Below are 21,284 nucleotides of genomic sequence, written 5' to 3' on the forward strand. Positions count from 1 at the left end.
GAACAGGTTTTGTGATTTAGTGTAGAGTGGAATACACTTGCTGTGAATAAGAGGTAACGATTGTAGCTTACTTTTAAGTTAGTGCCATATAACTATTATGTATTGGAACTTGTCAATATTTTGCCTGTGAGCATGTCTTAGTGCCTGGATAATCAAGAGGGTGAGATACTACTGTGCAGTGTGATAACTCCTTTTGCAGATACCATGCGACAGTACTGTTGTACTGGAATAATAATTGTGTTGTAATTATTCCCACTTCCTTTAGGAGTTGTTGAATTTTGTTGTGGTGAAAGTTTTAAACCTTTTCGAGTATGCTGCCAAAAATATTTAATATTTGAACAAGTTCTACAAACACAAAGAAGTTGAGAATTGATGGGTAAGAAGACAGTAGCAAGTAGGCCTAGCTATGGGCAAGATTTTTGTAAGCTTGTCAGCTTTTGCTGTGTACTATCAGTACATATATTTAAACTATTTACATTTGGGCAATACAGCATGGTAAAATTTGGCTGTTCATACCATATACTGTGTGTCTGCTTAACTGTAGGAGTTTTTCAAGGTTTAGTCTTTGACTTTCTGCTTTCTTCTTTGCAAGCTTTGAGAGATTATGTAGTTTCTCAGTCATATATGTTCACTACTACCAAGTTTGTATTTTCAAAATAAAATTTTCACCCTCACATAAACTCTTGTTTCAGGTTTTCAATTCCTGTTGTACATTTCTGCCTAGATACCCAGTCGACTCTCATTATCATGTCCATCCATTCATTTATTCTTTGTCTTAAGCAGATAGAGAAATAAATAATACACTATAAAAAAGCTTATAGTTTGGTGGGTGGGAGCCAGAAATGCATATCTTATATTGGAAGTTAAGTGAAGTATATACAGGATATATTGGTAGGACCAAGGAGAGGATCTAAGAACAGGAAAGGCCTCATAGAGGAGGTAATGTTGAAGATGTATGGGGAGATTGAAGGTAGCATTCTAAACGAAGAGAAGTCCATGAGCAAGGACAAAGAAACAAAACAATTTGGTGCCTTCTGTTATCTACAAGTAGCTGTACGAGGCTAGGTGTGGTAAAATAAAAAGTAAATATTTAATCTTTTCCCCTGGTTTCTGCCACAGAAATTTACTGTCTTTTGTATGCTAATGAGATAACTCCTGGTTGGGGGACTAGATAGTTTCAGGATGGGGGCTGTGCCTCAGAAAAACCAACCACTATGATTAGAGAGTTAGAACTTTCAGCCCACTCCCCAGTTCAAGGAGGAGAGAGGGACTAGAGATTGAGCTCAGTCACCAATGGCCAATGATTTAATTGATCTTGCCCACGTAATGAAATCTCTGGTGCCTTATACACTTTTAATAAGTGCTCAATAAGCGGTGGTTCTTGGATAGCACTTACCATTTATGGTTAATTTTCCTCTTCCTATTGTTTTTGAGACTTATTCTCTTAGAAGTACAGAATTGCATCATTAATGTATTATTAGAATACAAAAATTGCTTTTAAGGAAGTTGTATGAGTAAGAGTCCAGTTAGGACACAGAAACTACACAGTAATTTGAACAGGGAAAGCTTAATACAAAGAAGTATTGACTAGTAATAGATGATTGGCTGCTAAAGTGCAAAGAGAACTCTAAAGAATAAAGGAAGGAATACATTTGGGAGAGGTCTTACCAAGCTCCAAGACTGAGATTCAGTTCTTATTGGAGAGGTTGTGATTGAAGCCCACTGGATGGAAGACAAGTTTGCTGAGGTGCTGGAGGCTGAAGGCTTCTGCAAATGGCTCTTTTATGGGTCCGGGAAAGAAAGCTTTATTAAACCTAACATTATATCTAGAAGAATGGAGTTCCTAATAGTCAGTAGGATGTATTATGAATGTAATTAGTGTGACCAAATACTGTATTTGCTTTAAGGAATTGTTTGTGACACATATAGCTGCTAGGAATTACGTAGTATTCTAGTCTGAAAGTTCTACGTAGAGCATGCTTATTTTGTTTTTATTAGTATAAGGGATTTTATTTTTGGACTGAAAGTTAATTATGAAAATTTAAGTACAGAAACCAAGAGACACATAAAGATTTAATTAGACACAAAGATTTTATATATCTTAGAGAGGTATATTAGGAATCAGCCAGATCATTAGCATCAAAAACAAGTTAAATATATACTTTATTTAAACTGAAAACATTACAGTTCAAGGATATGATTTGATTCACAAAAGTTTTGTTTACCCACATTTTCCATAATATAGGCATTCTAATTTAAAAACACAGTTCCAAGAGATTTTGCAAGTTGGGTTTTTGGACCTCTAAATGCATATTGCCATAGAAACCATGATTCATGGTATTAGGTTCTTATTTGGCCAAGATATGTATTTAACTTTGTGTGAACTTAGCTTATAGCGCTGTGTAACAGTATATTTGGGGAAAATTGTGTTTAGAGTTTCTACTTCTGATGCATGTCTTATATCTGCCAGTTAATAGGGATGGAATATTCTATTAGGGGCATGGACATCATGCAGATGTTAGATTGGTTGAAGGGCTGGAGTGGAAGGTAAGGGTATGAACTCTTAGGTGAGGAAGGGTGGAAACAAACATTTATTGAGGGCGAACAAAGTATCTCATTTCTTCACTTTCTTCTTATTTTTGGGGGGGGCATTACATAATGCTTAAGATTGTAGCTCTGAATTCTATAAAAAGATGGGAAAAGACTAAATTCAGAATTTCTAGCATTTCTAAGGCTAAATGTAAACAGTGAAAAATAAAAAAGCATACTTTTAGATTTATACATCTGTAGAGGTATGTGATTAATTTATTTTAAGAAATAAAAAATAAAGTGCTGTTAACCCAGCAAGACTGAGATAAACCTTAACTCTGTGGCAGTAGAAAATACAGGATACCCCAACTATTCTTGAGATTAATATGTAAATTATTTGCAGTTGGGAATTTGAACAATATTGTACTGTACACTCTCCTTCAGACAGGATTGACAGGACCAGAACTAGGTTATAAAGTGTTCTGTGAACTTCTAGGTGCAATGTAGGAAAGTGTAGAAAATTTGCTAAGTGGCATGATTTACGCATGCTTCTTGTTCCCATCTCCAGTAATTAGTTTGTACCTCCTTCCTGTGGATGAGTTCAAGCCCTGTGATCTGACTTACTCCAGTTCACCTCTGCAAACTCTGCTATATTCATTTATTCAGTCAATATTTATTGAGTTCCTACCGTGTGCCAGACACTGTACTAGTTAGTTACCAGGAACACAGTGATGAGCGAAATAGACAGTCTTGTGCTCTCTTCGATTTAGAGTCTGGTGATTAACATAGTATGTTATTATAATCTGTGGTGTCAGGGGAACCTCTAACCTTAACAGAAAGGTTAGACCTTTGAATTAGGAAGTTGGATAGTATTTTGTAGACCCTAATGAAAGAGGGAAGAGGAAGAAGGGGAAAGTAATGCAGGGTGAAGCTAGAGATAGCTGGGGCATGCAAAGGGCCCTTTAAGCCATGAGAAGGGTTGTACTGTAGGAAAATTCCTCAGAGAGGTCATAGATTATTACATATGAAGGGAAATGAAAGGTCATCATGTTGTCCTCCTTAAAATTACGGATAAAAATAAAAAGCAAGACTAATGAAATGAAGTTTTTTTTTTTTTCTTATATATCTGGTTAGAGGCAGGTTTGGGTCTTACAAAGATGTACTTGAAGGATGTATTATGTACTTGAAATTATCTGTCAATGAAGTTTGGGAACTTTTTGTTATGGTAAGAGATAACATGAAGTAAGGCAGTTCAGTGTTAATTAGGTAGATGCAGAAGGTATTTGTAAAAATAGATATATGTATGGTTATGTACCTTAAAGGCAGTAGTATAGTTAGTCCTTTCATTGATAGGTAACTTTGAAATGTTTACCATTTGGTGCCTAGCAATGCTGATTCTGAAGTTTAGGGCATGTGATTCTGAAGCTTATGAATACTTTGGGATTTTCTATCAAATTGGGTTTTTTTCTTCTTTTCTTAGAAATTTTGAGTTTTTTTTAGAGGTTATTTGAAGAGTTACCGTTTCTTCCCCTGAAGATGGAAACCTTTGTCTTTCTTTCTTTTGCGCTAAACCAAGTTTTATTTATATTTAGAAATTCAGTCAAAGGAACCAAGGACTGACTTAAGAGTCACTCTCCCCTTAACACAGAAAGCTTTCCTGCCTTGTGGTCATCAGTGCTCCAGTTTTCTTGAACCATTTTCTAAGTATTTTATGTCAGCATAGTAATGGATTTTTGGGCTGAGTTTTCATTTTTCACTGAATCTTTAATCTGCAGAATCAGATACCATAGAGAAAATGTGCAAGAGACATGGGCTGTGGAAGTTGAAAAATTAGTCAGTCATTTCTGTCTCTGTACTTACTTGTCTCTTAAATATTCTATTAGTTATGAAATGAGAATAACTTTCTAGAGGGGTTTATGTGTGTGCATGTGCACATGTATTAAATGAGATTATACACCGGAAGCACTTAAAACAGTCTGGCACACAGCAAGAGCATAATAAATGCTTGTCTTCTTTTTTTGGCTTAAGCCAGTGATCCTTTTTTGCATTCTCAAGAAGTTATACCAATGTTAAATATGCTGTAGTCTTACTTAAACAGATTTAAAACAAACCCAGCATTACGTAGGATCAACGGAGGTGGGGGGGAAGGAATTTCTGTGAAACACTCTGATCCTTAACTTTATATTGAAATTACTGATGCCTTCTTCTCCCTGAAGTGCATAGTACTGGATTTTGCATGTAGTAGACACTTAAGGATGTCATCACTCAGTAAAAATTACATCGAGGAAGGAATCTGAAGGCCTGTAGATAGTCTTGGTTTGTTTGCTTATTGATTTTTGTGGTGTTTGCAAGCCATTGAATCTCTTTGAACATTGTGTCTTGCACTTCTTGGTCCAGCAGTGTGAACAGGTTGCACCCACCTCCTTATACTGTAGTAGATAAGAAATCCATACAAGGAAGAACTCAGAGCTCAGAAAAGGAATTCTAGAAATGATAGTGGGTTAGATCCACCTTGGATCCAAAATCGCTAGTCAAGGAGGAGAGAACCATATGCAGGACATTTTTAGTTGAGGATCAGGGTGTATCAGACCAGAAGTTTGGTAAATAAGAAGGTGCAAACCTTGAAAGAAGACCAGGGTCTTAATCACAACAGAAATAATAGCAACAAAAACATATAATTGTAAGAAATGAAGGTGCAAATGTTCAAAGACAGGAAAAGCACAGCTGGAAGATGCCAATAACAAAGGGGAAAACTTGACAAATGAGGTGGCTTCTCTTCCATAAACTTAGAATTTTTCTCATAGTTCACCTCTTTAGATCTCGGTCCCGTTTCTTGCTAACTTAGTTAAGAAAATACATTTACTTTTTCTCCTTCCCACTCTGCCTTCTTCCCCACCCCCACCCTGATCCTTTTCTCTTTATTGTTTCATTTTTCAGTCAAAATTCATGAGCTGAAGAACCATGCACCTGAATTATTTTATTAGGATATTTAGCTGACATTATTGTGAAAGATGAACAAAATACTAAGTGAAAACAAAGTCTTAGGACTTTCCTGGCGGCGCAGTGGTTAAGAATCCGCCTGCCTGGCCTTACACTTAGGTCTTTAATCCATTTTGAGTTTATTTTTGTGCATGGTGTCAGGGAGTGTTCTAATTTCATACTTTTACATGTATCTGTCCAATTTTCCCAGCACCACTTATTGAAGAGGCTGTCTTTTCTCCACTGTGTATGCTTGCCTCCTTTATCAAAGATAAGGTGACCATATGTGCATGGGTTTATCTCTGGGCTTTCTATCCTGTTCCATTGATCTATATTTCTGTTTTTGTGCCAGTACCAAACTGTCTTGATTACTGTAGCTTTGTAATATAGTCTGAAGTCAGGGAGCCTGATTCCCCCAGCTCCATTTTTCGTTCTCAAGATTGCTTTGGCTATTCGGGGTCTTTTGTGTTTCCATACAAATTGTGAAATTTTTTGTTCTAGTTCTGTGAAAAATGCCAGTGGTAGTTTGATAGGGATTGCATTGAATCTGTAGATTGCTTTGGGTAGTAGAGTCATTGTCACAATGTTGATTCTTCCAATCCAGGAACATGGTATATCTCTCCATCTATTTGTATCATCTTTAATTTCTTTCATCAGTGTCTTATAATTTTCTGCGTACAGGTCTTTTGTCTCCTTAGGTAGGTTTATTCCTAGATATTTTATTCTTTTTGTTGCAGTGGTAAACAGGAGTGTTTTCTTAATTTCACTTTCAGATTTTTCGTCATTAGTGTATAGAAATGCAAGAGATTTCTGTGCATTAATTTTGTATCCTGCTACTTTACCAAATTCATTGATTAGCTCTAGTAGTTTTCTGGTAGCATCTTTAGGATTCTCTATGTATAGTATCATGTCATCTGCAAACAGTGACAGCTTTACTTCTTTTCCGATTTGGATTCCTTTTATTTCTTTTTCTTCTCTGATTGCCGTGGCTAACACTTCCAAAACTATGTTGAATAATAGTGGTGAGAGTGGGCAACCTTGTCTTGTTCCTGATCTTAGTGGAAATGGTTTCAGTTTTTCACCATTGAGGACAATGTTGGCTGTGGGTTTGTCATATATGGCCTTTATTATGTTGAGGAAAGTTCCCTCTATGCCTACTTTCTGCAGGGCTTTTATCATAAATGGGTGTTGAATTTTGTCGAAAGCTTTCTCTGCATCTATTGAGATGATCATATGGTTTTTCTCCTTCAATTTGTTAATATGGTGTATCACGTTGATTGATTTGCGTATATTGAAGAATCCTTGCATTCCTGGGATAAACCCCACTTGATCATGGTGTATGGTCCTTTTAATGTGCTGTTGGATTCTGTTTGCTAGTATTTTGTTGAGGATTTTTGCATCTATGTTCATCAGTGATATTGGCCTGTAGTTTTCTTTCTTTGTGACATCTTTGTCTGGTTTTGGTATCAGGGTGATGGTGGCCTCGTAGAATGAGTTTGGGAGTGTTCCTCCCTCTGCAATATTTTGGAAGAGTTTGAGAAGGATAGGTGTTAGCTCTTCTCTAAATGTTTGATAGAATTCACCTGTGAAGCCATCTGGTCCTGGGCTTTTGTTTGTTGGAAGGTTTTTAATCACAGTTTCAATTTCAGTGCTTGTGATTGGTCTGTTCATATTTCCTATTTCTTCCTGGTTCAGTCTCGGCAGGTTGTGCATTTCTAAGACTCTGTCCATTTCTTCCAGGTTGTCCATTTTATTGGCATAGAGTTGCTTGTAGTAATCTCTCATGATCGTTTGTATTTCTGCAGTGTCAGTGGTTACTTCTCCTTTTTCATTTCTAATTCTATTGATTTGAGTCTTCTCCCTTTTTCTCTTGATGAGTCTGGCTAATGGTTTATCAATTTTGTTTATCTTTTCAAAGAACCAGCTTTTAGTTTCATTGATTTTTGCTATTGTTTCCTTCATTTCTTTTTCATTTATTTCTGACCTGATCTTTATGATTTCTTTCCTTCTGCTAGCTTTGGGGTTTTTTTGTTCTTCTTTGTCTAATTGCTTTAGGTGCAAGGTTAGGTTGTTAATTCGAGATGTTTCCTGTTTCTTGAGGTAGGCTTGTATTGCTATAAACTTCCCTCTTAGCTGGGATTACAGACCTAAGTGTAAGGCCAGACACTATCAAACTCTTAGAGGAAAACATAGGCAGAACACTCTATGACATACATGACAGCAAGATTCTTTTTGACCCAGCTCCTAGAGAAATGGAAATAAGAACACAAATAAACAAATGGGACCTAATGAAACTTAAAAGCTTTTGCACAGCAAAGGAAACCATAAACAAGACCAAAAGACAACCATCAAAATGGGAGAAAATATTTGCAAATGAAGCAACTGACAAAGGATTAATCTCCAAGATTTACAAGCAGCTCATGCAGCTCAATAACAAAAAAACGAACAACCCAATCCAAAAATGGGCAGAAGACCTAAATAGACATTTCTCCAAAGAAGATATACAGATTGCCAACAGACACATGAAAGAATGCTTAACGTCATTAATCATTAGAGAAATGCAAATCAAAACTACAATGAGATATCATCTCACACCAGTCAGAATGGCCGTCATCAAAAAATCTAGAAACAGTAAATGCTGGAGAGGGTGTGGAGGAAAGGGAACACTCTTGCACTGTTGGTGGGAATGTAAACTGATACAGCCACTATGGAGAACAGTATGGAGGTTCCTTAAAAAACTACAAATAGAACTACCATACGACCCAGCAATCCCACTACTGGGCATATACCCTGAGAAAACCATAGTTCAAAAAGAGTCATGTACCAAAATGTTCATTGCAGCTCTATTTACAATAGCCAGGACATGGAAGCAACCTAAGTGTCCATAGACAGATGAATGGATAAAGAAGATGTGGCACATATATACAATGGAATATTACTCAGCCATAAAAAGAAATGAAATGGAGGTATTTGTAATGAGGTGGATGGAGTTAGAGTTTGTCATACAGAGTGAAGTAAGTCAGAAAGAGAAAAACAAATACAGTATGCTAACACATATATATGGAATCTAAGGGAAAAAAGAAAAAAGGCCATGAAGAACCTAGTGGCAAGACAGGAATAAAGACACAGACCTACTAGAGAATGGACTTGAGGATATGGGGAGGGGGAGGGGTGAGATGTGACAGGGTGAGAGAGTGTCATGGACATATATACAGTACCAAATGTAAAATAGATAGCTAGTGGGAAGCAGCCGCATAGCACAGGGAGATCAGCTCGGTGCTTTGTGACCACCTAGAGGGGTGGGATGGGGAGGGTGGGAGGGAGGGAGATGCAAGAGGGAAGAGATACGGGAACATATGTATATGTATAACTGATTCACTCTGTTATAAAGCAGAAGCTAACACACCATTGTAAAGCAATTATACTTCAATAAAGATGTTTTAAAAAAAAAAAAAGAAAAAGAATCCGCCTGCCAATGCAGTGGACACGGGTTCGAGCCCTGGTCTGGGAAGATCCCACCTTGCCACAGAGCAACTAAGCCCGTGCACCACAACTGCTGAGCCTGCGCGCTAGAGCCCGTGAGCCACAACTGCTGAGCCCTTGTGCTACAACTACTGAAGCCCATGTGCCTACAGCCCGTGCTCTGCAACAAGAGAAGCCACCTCAATGAGAAGTCCACGCAACACAATGAAGAGTAGCCCCCACTCGCTGCAACTAGAGAAAGCCCGCGTGCAGCAACGAGGACCCAACACAGCCAAAGATAGATAGATAGATTAATTAATTAATTAATTAATTTAAAAAAGTTTTAGACGTTGCTTCTCTTCATAAAATACTCAGTATTCTTATAGTACTCTCTAGCAGTCAACTATCAGTGTAACAGACTGCACCAAAAGTTAGTGGCATACCAAAATATTGTCATCGTGTTCAGATTGGTTGGTTGGGGTGGCTCTTCTCACGTGCCCCATTTTTCTGGGGCAACACATACCTCATTCTTCTGGAGCAAGTGGGCTACCCAGCTTATGTTCTTGATGAAGTTGCAGAAGTTCAAGAGGGCAAGCCCAACCATGCGAGCACATTTCATGTCTGCTTGCATGCTGTTTGCTAATATGCCATTGATGAAAGCTTGTCACATGGCCAAGCCTATCATCAGTACAACAAGGAAATATATCGTGTTTCTAGTGAGAGGAAGTGAGAAGTGGTAAAGGGTGTGGGTACAGAGATGGGAGAAGAATTGGGAGTCTACTGCAATGCAGGCTCTGTAAACTTTTCTGGGTTTTACATTCTTTTTTACATCTTACCTTGTACTCATTAACATATACACACAAAATTTTGTATTTTACCACTTTAGCTTAATATGATTTTGTAAAGATTAACTTCTATATAGATTATATATTTGCTATTTAAAAATATACAGTTTGCTTAAATCAAACTGTGCTTCTAGGTTCATATATATCAAAGATATTTGTAAATACCTTTACAAATTAAAGAACGCAGAGTCATTTAGCAGACACCCTTTGTCCTTTGCCCTTTACCCTACCTAGAATTTGGACAGGATGCTGGAGGAGGAAACATTGAGTGACATTTAGTGACTGTCACATACGAATGTTTAGGGGGAAGACAGAAGATTTCAGCAGATCCTTTTTTTCTAGTGGTGACTTGTTTTCCATGTCATATCCATTGAGCTTTCTTTATTTCATGGTGCCGTCTTACAGTTTTGGGGGACTTGTTTTAAGAAATGCAGAGATGTAGAGAGGAGCATGGTTCTTAATTAGGGAAGTTTAGGGGAAGGGTTTTGGTAGTAGAATCTTATCCTACCTCTTTTTCTCTCCAGTAGAGTATAGTCGATTATATAGATCAATAGAGTATAAACAGATTTAAAGCAAATGGGGGCAAGTGATCAATTTTATTTGGGATCTTTTATGACAGATTGGAAAATGAGATGATCCTTTTTTTCCTTGAATAGGGTAGAATTCCCCCTGGTGTAATATATCCACCTAGTGCTTGGCCTGCCAAAGGCATGTTTTTTCCAAACATCCTAGGTGCCTCAATGCTGGCTGACTTTAGGTAGAGAGAGCGATTAATAGGGCTGCCTGGATTTCATTTTGTGGTCTCATCCCCTAGTTAAAGTAGCCCAATGAATACCTGTTTTCCTTAGTTCTTCTTAAGTTTAGCCATCAGGCAGATCACTCCTTTTCTTGTTGGGAGGCATAAATTAGTCAGTGAAGAACGGGCTTTTAGAAACGTGAGAATGGAATAAGGGCTACCACAGTATGGTTCATTCTTCTTAAAAGAATGAAATTTATTCAATCTTTGTCCAGTTCTATTGTTTTTTTGTTTTTCACTCTAGTTTATTTTGTGTTTTCTGTTTTTTTCCCAAAGGTCATTTATTTTCTTGTCCTTGTATATTTTCAGATTTCATAGATAACACTTTTGGTTTTTCCCTTCCTCTAGCACCAGCAGACGTTTTTGAACCAGCTGAGAGAAATTACTGGGATTAATGATGCCCAGATACTACAGCAAGCCTTGAAGGTATGGCCTCTGTTTTGCAACATACAGTTTCTAGTACACCCTCATCTCCACTGCCTACCATATTTGAAACTTGAGTTTTTTAATTATACCATGGGTAGTAGTAGAGATATAGGAAAGAACTTTTATAAAGTAAGAACCTTACTTAACATAACATACTGCAACTTCAAGCATGTTAGCTTTTAGCAGCCTAATGTTCCAAGATACCTTGGAGTGAAAGAAGACCTCTCCATGTGAAACACTTTTCATGCACAAAGGAGGGAAGTGAATCCAAGTGCTAATGGCTGGTTTTACCCAAGAGACATGATTTTAGAGTTTAATTGGGGGTGGGGGGTAGGGTGGGGTAGAGGAGGAGGAGGAAGAGGAGGTGGGAGAAAATTAATAGAGTATCAGAAGTTACATTTTTTTCTTCCAAGAAGGAGAAATATAAATTGGCTAACGTTCAATTAATTGCACCTTAAGAACATTCAACATCACACTGTTTTATTATGCACTAAATGAAGGGCATGATTTTTGTTATATTTTATGAAGTATGCTCATTTCCACACAGTGGCACCCAGATGAGTCAAATCACATGGATATGCACATTGAAAGAGAGCAAGTGAATGAAAGATGTTCAAGAACTAGAAGTGCATTTTAAGTTTATTTATAGATTGCTGCCAAAGGCTAACAGCAGTACAGCATTTTTGCTGCTATGGGCATACACATAGCTTCAGTCCTTTGCAAGTTGCTCTGAGAGACAACATTAATTATATCATTTTTGATTTTGAGCCAAAAGTTCTTCATTTGTTTCTAGAAATAATTTATCTTTTGGATGATTGTAATCATAATCATCATAATTGTAGTGATAATAACTAGCACTTATTAAGCACTACAGTGCTATTCTAAGTACTTTATGTGGCTAACTCATCCTCCTAATAACTATGACGTAGGTATTATTTTTATCCCCTTTTTAAAAGATAAGGAAACAGAGAAGTTAAAGTGACTTGCTGAAGATCACATAGTATGTGCAGGAGCTTGGATAGAAACCAAGCTGCCTGATCCCAGTGCCTCACATAATTTCTGCTTTTACTGGAAGCTTTGCTTCAGCTTTTTTCCCCATCAGGAAAACGATGAAACAGTACTGTTAGGAGCATTTTAATGCATGGTTATGATGCCACTGTAAGTATTTGGAGAGGAAGCAAAAGTGTTGTACCTCAATTTTTATGATTATGACATTTAGATGATTGCCAGTCCTTTCTTTATTCTGCTAAATATGATTAAATCATTCCATGTCTATTTTCAGAAATTGCCTTTCCCGTTCTGTATCACTGAGTGTGGGGCTACACCCATTACTTTGTCAGGGCAAATTTGGGGAATTCACTTTTTTTTTTTTTTTTTTTAACTTGGGAAACACGTAGTATATGCTAAATTAAATAAACGTAAAAAATTAAATTATTGTCCGCATTTCCTTTGAGGTAGGTTGTGTGACCATGGTTTTTTTTTTTTTTTTTTTTTTTTTAAACTTTTGTTTCAGTTACCAGTATCTGGGGAGGAAAACAGTGTACTTAAACCTTAATTGTTGCTCAATATAAATTTGTAAGATGTTTAATAATGAGTTGACTCTCTCAGCAATATACTGACAAGGAGTCTACTTTTGGGAGCCGCAATGTCATTGATCGATTTTAGCACTTTTACTGTATTTTATTTTGAGAATTTATTTATACCTCCAAAGTAAGTGTAGATCCCTGCTGCACTCAGTTTATTATTATTGTATGAGGGAGTATATGGAAAGCCCTTAGCACATTTCTTGGCACATAGCGTTCAATAAATGTTAGCCATTGTTATTACAATTATTTTACGACTAGTTTACTTATCTAACTATAGACTATGCTAAACCCATATTTTGGATGATTCATTTAAGAATCTTATAACGGTTGTGACAGATAACAAAGTTTAAAACAGCGGTGCTTTTCAGACTGCACTCTTACTTTTTTCTCTCCTCAAAGGCTGCTAGAATTGGAGTTAGGATGGGTTGGGGACTTCATTCTTCCAGTTGCTCAGGCCTCAAATCTTGGAATCATCCTGTTCTTTCTCCTTTTATCCCTCCCCACGTTTAATATGATAGCAAATAATGTTGGACTCTCTGCTTGTACCCATTCTCTCCTATAGTCTATTCCCAGCATACAGCCAGAGTAATCCTTTTAAAGTGTAAGTCATACCATGTCATTTCTGTCCAAAACCTTCCACTGGCTTCCTATTATGCTTCGTGTGTATGCTAAACTTCTAAAGGCCTACGTAGTATTGTGGGTTATGGCCTTCTGTTACAAAGATAACTTCATTACTAATATCTGGATTTCATAATGTGGTTTCAGTGAGCTGTCATAGAGCTAGCGTTATATTTATTGTTAACTGTGGAGAGAATATAGAGATAAGTGGGCAAGTCTCTTCTCATTTTGCTCTTTCAAAAATTCTTAGTTTTTTAGCATCTGTTTTCTTCTAAATTAACTTTAGAATAATTTTGTCCAGGTATACTTTTTCTTTTTTTTTTTAACATCTTTATTGGAGTATAATTGCTTTACAATGATGTGTTAGTTTCTGCTTTATAACAAAGTGTCCAGGTATACTTTTGATGAGAACTACATACAATTTATACATTTAATTTGGGTAGGATTTTCCTCTTGATAGTATTGAGTATTCCTAGGAGTTCTGTGTGTCTTTCTATCAAGCTTCAGACCATTTTGCTGTTTTCTTCTTATGAGTCTTTGATATTTGCTTGTTAGTTTGCCTCTAGGTAGGCATTCAGCATACACACTAAAGGGAATATCTTTTATTGTCCTTGTTTGCTGAAGTACTATTTTAAATATTTATTTTTCACCCTTTTATGTGGCCAGTTCCAGAAAACATTTTTTAGTTTGTTCATTTGTTTAGGAGTGTAAGTTATGATTGGATAATTAGTTATAGAATTGATTTTTACATTATATTAGTAGTTTTAATTAATAGAAAAAGGAATTACTATTTATGTAGTCTACTTTGTTTACAGTGAATTTATACTGTAAAATTAAGAATCACATAGAATAATTTTAAATCTGAAAATGATTTTTACTATTAGTATTAGTTGTTATGGAGAAAATTACATAATTATATGAGAATGTATAGAGTTATTCCAAAATATTTGATGTTCCGTTCTTGATATTTGAAGGATAGTAACGGAAACTTGGAACTAGCAGTGGCTTTCCTTACTGCGAAGAATGCCAAGACCCCTCAGCAGGAGGAGACAACTTACTACCAAACAGCGCTACCTGGCAATGATAGATACATCAGTGTGGGAAGCCAAGCAGATACGAGTAAGTTTACTTCTCTTTCTTAGTATTTTAATTAGAATGTAATGAAAAATTTTTCTTGGAGCTGTGTTTTGTTTAAACAGAGGTGAAGAACAAAAAAGGAACGACTTCAGCTTTGGTTCTTTTTGGTGTAGTTGAAAGGCGCATATGTTTTTATTAGTTGCTATATTTGTTTTCAGTTGAGGAGTAAAAGATTATATTTAAGTTGTATATCCTTTTATAAAACATTTCATATCGTATTCATTGTTTTGAAATATGGAACATCTAAAGGTCTTACTCATTAAAGAAACAAAAGTTTCTAGAATTTTAAATGGGGCACAGTCATTTGTTTTATTGATGTTAAGTGTTGGTAGAGATCTTAGTATTATTTTTGAAGATAAAGTATTGTTTCTAATTACTGATAGATTTACTGTTTAGCAGAATTTTCCTTCCCTTAACTCCAACCCCTCTCCAGAATAAAGATCTTGGAAAAAGGCTTACTACAACATAACAAAATAAATAAATACACATATACACATACATACATATGGAAAATTTTACACGGGACTCTAATTTTTCTTCATAATATGAATAATTTATGCTTATATAGTTGAGTTTTGAAAAATATGTTCATTTATCTCTATCTCATTATGGTGTAATAACTGCATTATATAAAATGTAGGTATTTCTATGCATTCTGGATTTGAGAAGTTTGATTACTAACTTGTACTTAAAGAGAATTTTTGATTTTGTTTTATAGACTTTCTCAAAGTTAGGAAAAAACCAGGAAGATCCCATTCACATAGATGTTTATAGCTATTGATTGACATTAAATGCTGTTTAATGTTCATTGATAAAATATTTTAATTTCAAAATTTCAAGGTAATCTTAGTGTTTTTGCTCCCAAAATGGTCTTATGTCAGCCAAAGCTAAGATACTCCTATCTCACACGTGTAATAGGTGATGGGAGAAGTTTTATGTATGTAAGACAGACTCAATTGCTGTGTCCAAGTTCAAGACAAAGTGTGGTTTGGCCCCTATCTACATCTCTACCTTCATTTTCTACTGTTTTCCTCCTCTCACTTTACACTGTGATAATACAGAATAGATTGGAAGTTCTCATTCACCCAGTGCTATTTAATTTCTTCTGTCTTTACACTTGTTGTTCCTTCTGTCTGGAATCCCCTCCAGCCTTTATCCTTAGCCTAATTTCTTCTGATGTTATAAGACTTAGCTTAAGAGCTGCTGGCTCTAGAATGTTTCCTCTAGCCTCCAAGGGCTTTTCTGACACCCAGAGCATACTTCTGTCTTAACAGGTACTGTGCTATTTTGAAATTACTTGCTGTGCCTTTCTTGCTTACCAAACTAAACTTAAAAGGGCAAGAGACCATTGGTAGTCCCACCATTATAATAGGATGTTATTGTTTCTCAAAAAGTGTTTGTTGAGTTGTTTTTGATAATATGTGTAAAAAAGCTGTTTTGAAACCAATGAACGTTCTCTTGAACAGGGTTGAGAAGCTTGTTATAAGAAGTTGGAAAAAAGAGAAGTGGTATAAATAGAGGAGGAATTAGTATGTGAGAATAACGTATCTTTCAAGGTTCTGAGACTTGGGAGGAAAATGAAATTAGGTAGAAAAAGGAAAAAAAGAAGATTTTGACTGAAGACACCTGGTTAAAATGAAGGAGACAAAACTGAGTAAACATGGGGCAGTGTTCTAGTTGAAAGGATGGAAAGATTTTAGAACGATAGCTGTGAACTCAATATAGATGGTAGACTTTGAGACGTGGGACAGCATATATAGATTTGCAGGGGGAGAATTAGGATTATAAGACTGTCATTAAAGATGATGTCTTATTTGCTGTGTGAAAATTAGAAAATATTGTTTAAGTCACATGTTAACACCTGTTAAAGACTTTTGACAAGGAATAGTGAAAATGTTATGGACAAAAAGAGAGATTTGATTAGGTGCTCTTAGGGAGAAAGCAACCTGATTTCAGAAAGCATGTGTCCCATTTTTTGATAATTGAAAAAATTTTTGTGTGTGTGTGTGTATGTGTGTAGCTCTCAGAAAATATGCACTAAGTACTTTCATATTCCACTTGAAAGAAATGGTAGAGAGATGGAGTTTCTGGTTTCATCTTATTGATTATCTTATTGAGCAAATTGCTTGTTGTTGTGGTTTCTTTATTGATAAAATGAGCTATCCGTCTAACCAGGATGCTAATTCATATTTAATAATTGAATAATTTGGGTAGTGCATTCATAAAGTTGGTTTGAGATTACTGAGAAAAAAACTTGTAGAAATATAGTGGGGTGATTGTATTATAATAGTATTAGTATTAAACTGAGAAAAATATAGCTGATGAGGTGACAATAGTTCTTTTCTATTTAACAGATTTGTGCCATCTTTCATAAAGTTCTAAGAAGTACAACTGCCTTTAGGAAATAGTCTTTATTCAGCATTTAAATTTAGTAGTGCTATAATAATACTACAAGTGTTATGACACTTGTATAATACCAAGTGTTACAAGGTTTAAAACTGAGAAAGTAAGTAGATGTCATGCATTCAGCAGATTCTTTAAATTACTATGCTGTAATTGCTGAGGAGAAATGAAATCTCTGTATTTTTAATTCTTGGATGGGGTGGTAAAACGTGGGAAGGATAGAAAATAATTATAAATGAATATATATATTCAAACTCAGGCCTTTTCTTGGAGAAAACTCTGTAAGTGCTGAAGGAGTGTGGAGTATTGGAGTGATCAGAGTGTGAGGAAGTTTTCAAGGGATTGTTCTAGATATAAAACCCTTTTTGAGCATTTTCTCAATTTTATGTGAAATGCATAATACTCTGTTGAATTCTGGGAAAAGACCCAAACCATTTTGTAGTACTGTTAGCAAAAATTTGAGGCACCTTTTTAAATTACTTATATCTCCTGTCTAGACTGGATATTGTGAATTGTCAAATGAGTGCCTCCTACCTCTCGCTTAAATGAGAAATAAAATTACTGTGTTAGGAGTTTTGCAGTTAAAAATGCAAAGGGAACTAGGAAACAATGCAAGATATTGAGATATCATAGGTGTATTTAATAATCAGAGAAGAGATTGTGTGAAGTCTTTGTGTCATGGCAAACTCTGTCATAGACATGACCATATAAGGCTTTTGCCCAATTTGAAATCAAATAGTAATATTCTTTCTTTCATGATCATTAAATTCTTTTGAACTTCTTTAAAACAGGAAAAAAAGCGGTATATACCCACCAGAACGAGATGTGCTACAATTGAGCAATCAAAGTATGGATCAAAAGATAAGAGGGATTTGGGTAGGTAATTTTAACACAGAAAGTAATGCCGCATATTGGCTTAAGTTTTAGAGAAATTAGTGTAACACATTGGAGTGAGTGTTAAGTGGTAGACCCTTCAAAAATTTAGAATCACTGTATTTTTTTTTTTTAAGACACACTGTATTTTTTTCTTTTATCCTCCAAAAGAACTTGAATTATTTGGTAAGGATTGCATAGAAAGTGACAAAAATGTTGAAGTTCTGTCCTAGAACTCTAATCTTGGTTATATTGCTTGGCTAGCCTAAAAGTGATTTAAAGCACATTTGATAAATAGATCCCAGTCTAGTGCTCTCATCCCTGCTGAGGGCAAATCACTTATGTTAAGCAGTTTAGGATTTTATTAATTGAACACTGATATTTTTCCCATTCACCAAATTTGTTAAACAAGCATCTGCAGATAGAAAATAAAAAATTAGTGAAATGGAAGTTAAGTCTTTTTCTGTAGAGATTTCTAATGCATAAAACTATTTTGATGATTCACCAAAAGTCAATGTTAAACTTAAAAATGAGATGCTACAATGGTATGAAAATTACTTGTAACTGATTGGATGCAATTAGACTTACATTCTATATTAGACATACACTGTAGAATTACTTGTATAACTTTATGAATTTTCTTTAACTTTAGGACAGAATGATGGCCATGGGCCTTTGCACTTTTTGTTGACTAATATAGAATGTTAACTTTTAATTTTTTCCAAGTTGGAAAACACAGTAAAATAGATGACAAAAATCAAGAATGGCTCCTTTATTATTACTTTCCTTACTTACTAATGCTGCCATTATAAATTTAGCAGCTATTATTAAAAACAGAGCAAGACCATTTAGAGCTGAGTTGTTCAATACAGTTGCCAATAGTTACATGTGGAGACTTAAATTTAAACATAAAGTTAAGTAATACTGAAACTCAGTTTTTTCCATTGCCATACATACATTTAAAATGGTCAATAGTAGTCACATGTGACTAGTAGCTACCTTATTGGACAGTATGGATAATAGTACATTTCCATCATCACAGGAAGTTCTATTGGACATCACTGTTTTGGAGAATCTGAGTTTAGCAATGAGAAGATTGGAAAAGTAGGAACATGTTAAGAGAACTGACTGACGGCAGGGGAGAATGGGAGAGTGGGATGAGCAACACAATTTACGTTGCTTATGTCTTCTTGATTTTAAGTATTCTTTTAACATGATACTTTATTATGCTATTTGTCCTTTTACTAGAAAAAATTTTGGATAAAGTATATATTCTCAAGTATTCTCACTAGTGCCACTGTGGAGATGACTCATTAATTTTTATTTCTATTCCATAGTCTAGATATTAACCTTTATTTGCTTAACAAATATTTATTGATTGCCTAATATGTGTCAGGTACTCTTTTAGGCCATTAAAAAATCAAAAAATGTCTCCGTTTACATAGGGGGAAGACAGACAGTAAACAATAAATAAATATTGTCAGATAATAGTAAGTTCATGAAGAACAATAGAGCAGGGTAGAGGGACAGAGGCTGGCAGGGGTGAGGTTGTAGTTCAGACATGGGGTGTGCTATTTTAGATGGAAGGTTGGTTGGGAAGTGTCTCATTTATACAGATACCTGAGGAAGTGAAGGCGGGAACCTCAAGGATGTCTTACAGAGGTGTGTCCCAGGCTGGGGTCTTGAGGTAGGAGTATGTTTTCGGCTCAGGAGGTGAATGGTGAGGACAACAACCGTGGTTGAAGCAGAGTGAGAGTGGGAATGGTATTTTTCTCATTTCCAATCTGCTGACCATCTCTTTCTTCATATTTGCTTTTTTCTCTTAAGGGTATCCCTGTCCTTTTGGTGGGCCAGAGAGTTTTTCTGCTCTGGTACCTACTCTTATTACAACTCTTCTCAAACTCTTATTCAGCACTTTTAACTCCTCTAACTCCCAAAACAGTTATTTCTACTCATATCACTCCCCTGCCTAGAAATCTTTGCTGGTGGTAAATATAAGCTTGGCTTATTAAAAGTAAAATAGTGTTTCCCCTAGGTTTAGCCTTATGTAGGTAAGGAAAATAATGAAAGAACTTTTTTTTTCTAAAATAAAAATCTGCATATATTCAATTAGATTATGGGCTATATTGGCTCTTGTGAACTAACTTGGAAGCCTCATGTCATTTTATATACCATTTTCATGAGAAAAAATGAGTGATAAACAATTCATACATTTGAAGTCTAATTTATTGTTAAGTTGATGACTTTCTGTGTTTTGGAGTTAGCAGAGAAATGTTTGGTAGTTGGTGTGTAAGTTTTTAGAAAGTGGAAGATTTATTAGGGTGGATGTTATGTTTTGGTATATATATTTCTGACTTTACAGGAAAAAATGTTTTATTTTGGTCAATCTTGAAATGTTGTAGATTACTGTTCATAGGCTTTTGTAACGTGATTTTCTACAGTGTTATTCAGCTGGCACTAACACACTTGTGCCCTTGAATTCTGTTCACACTAATGCTAATACTAATACCAGAGGGAGGATTGGTTCAAAGTTTGGTGTTTTACCAAGGTCCTCCCTTGGCATTGACAAAAAAATATTCATGGTACTTTGGTACTTGGATGGAATTTTTACAAAGGCTAAGTTTTTATAGTTGACTTCTGCCAATTAGAAATTGTTTACTGCTAAGCTTATTCTCTGTTCCTTTATGAATAAACACATAAGAAAATTATAGAGGGCTATTTTATAGTTTATTACATATTTTACAGAAATCATTCTATTAAACTCCTGAAAAATAAATTTAGGATTAACCATTCTATTAAAATAAAGTTTTATTTTCTTAATATCTGTGCTTAAAATCATATGTATTTGGTATGTGAGTAGGTTATAATAATTCAAGATTTCTGTATTGTTCTAAAATGACCTATGGAAAGAAGAAGCTTTATGAAGTAATGGGAACATCATGGAGAAAATTATTGTAATTATAGTGAAACTACAAATAATAAATAAACCTTCTCCATCGCTTAAAGGAACAAATCCCAGCTTTTCAGTTAAGAACTGATAGTCTGTGGTCAGCTAACCTTTCTAGCATTAAAGACTATAATTGCTTGTTTCTTCCTCTGGTCATACTTATAATACTTCTGACACCAGATATGTGAGTTTTTTCCCCCCACACACTACCAATTCTCCAACAGCAGCTGGGTGTTCTACAATGCTGATACCATCTGCCTGGAGTTAGCATCAGACCCCACAGGCTAAATGCTCAGTCCCATAAGATTGCCCCTACCTTAGACACCAATCACAAGTAGTGGGTCCCCAGGTTACCCACATTCTGTCTGACTTGGCTACAACAAATTGGGGGTTCTCAAGACCCCCTCAAGTTTGATAATTTGCTATAATGGCTCATAACTCAGGGAAACACTTACTTTTACTGGTTTATTCTATAATAAAGACTATGATAAAGTATGTACAGCCAGATGGAGAGGTATATAGAGTAAGGTCTGGAAGGGTCCCAAGCCAGGAGTTTCTGTCGTGTGGAGTTGGGGTGCACCACCCTCCTAACATGTGGACATGTTCACCAACCTGGAAGCTCTCCAAACCTTGTACTTTAGGGATTTTTATGGAGGTTTCATCAGGTAGGCCTGATCGATTAT

General features: G+C 35.7%; 1 protein-coding gene across 2 annotated transcripts in view; it reads left to right on the forward strand.

Moving 5' to 3' along the window:
* The window catches only part of USP25 (ubiquitin specific peptidase 25), a 139,122-nt gene that overhangs the window by 11,464 nt on the left and 106,374 nt on the right, over nt 1-21,284 (forward strand). For both annotated transcript variants that reach the window (XM_057545039.1, XM_057545040.1), the window contains exons 2-3: nt 10,960-11,037; nt 14,216-14,360. In XM_057545039.1, the coding sequence (XP_057401022.1) occupies nt 10,960-11,037; nt 14,216-14,360 (223 nt within the window). The remainder of the gene's footprint in view (nt 1-10,959; nt 11,038-14,215; nt 14,361-21,284) is intronic.

This window comes from Balaenoptera acutorostrata, chromosome 4, assembly GCF_949987535.1.
Source record: "Balaenoptera acutorostrata chromosome 4, mBalAcu1.1, whole genome shotgun sequence".
Lineage (NCBI taxonomy): Eukaryota > Metazoa > Chordata > Mammalia > Artiodactyla > Balaenopteridae > Balaenoptera > Balaenoptera acutorostrata.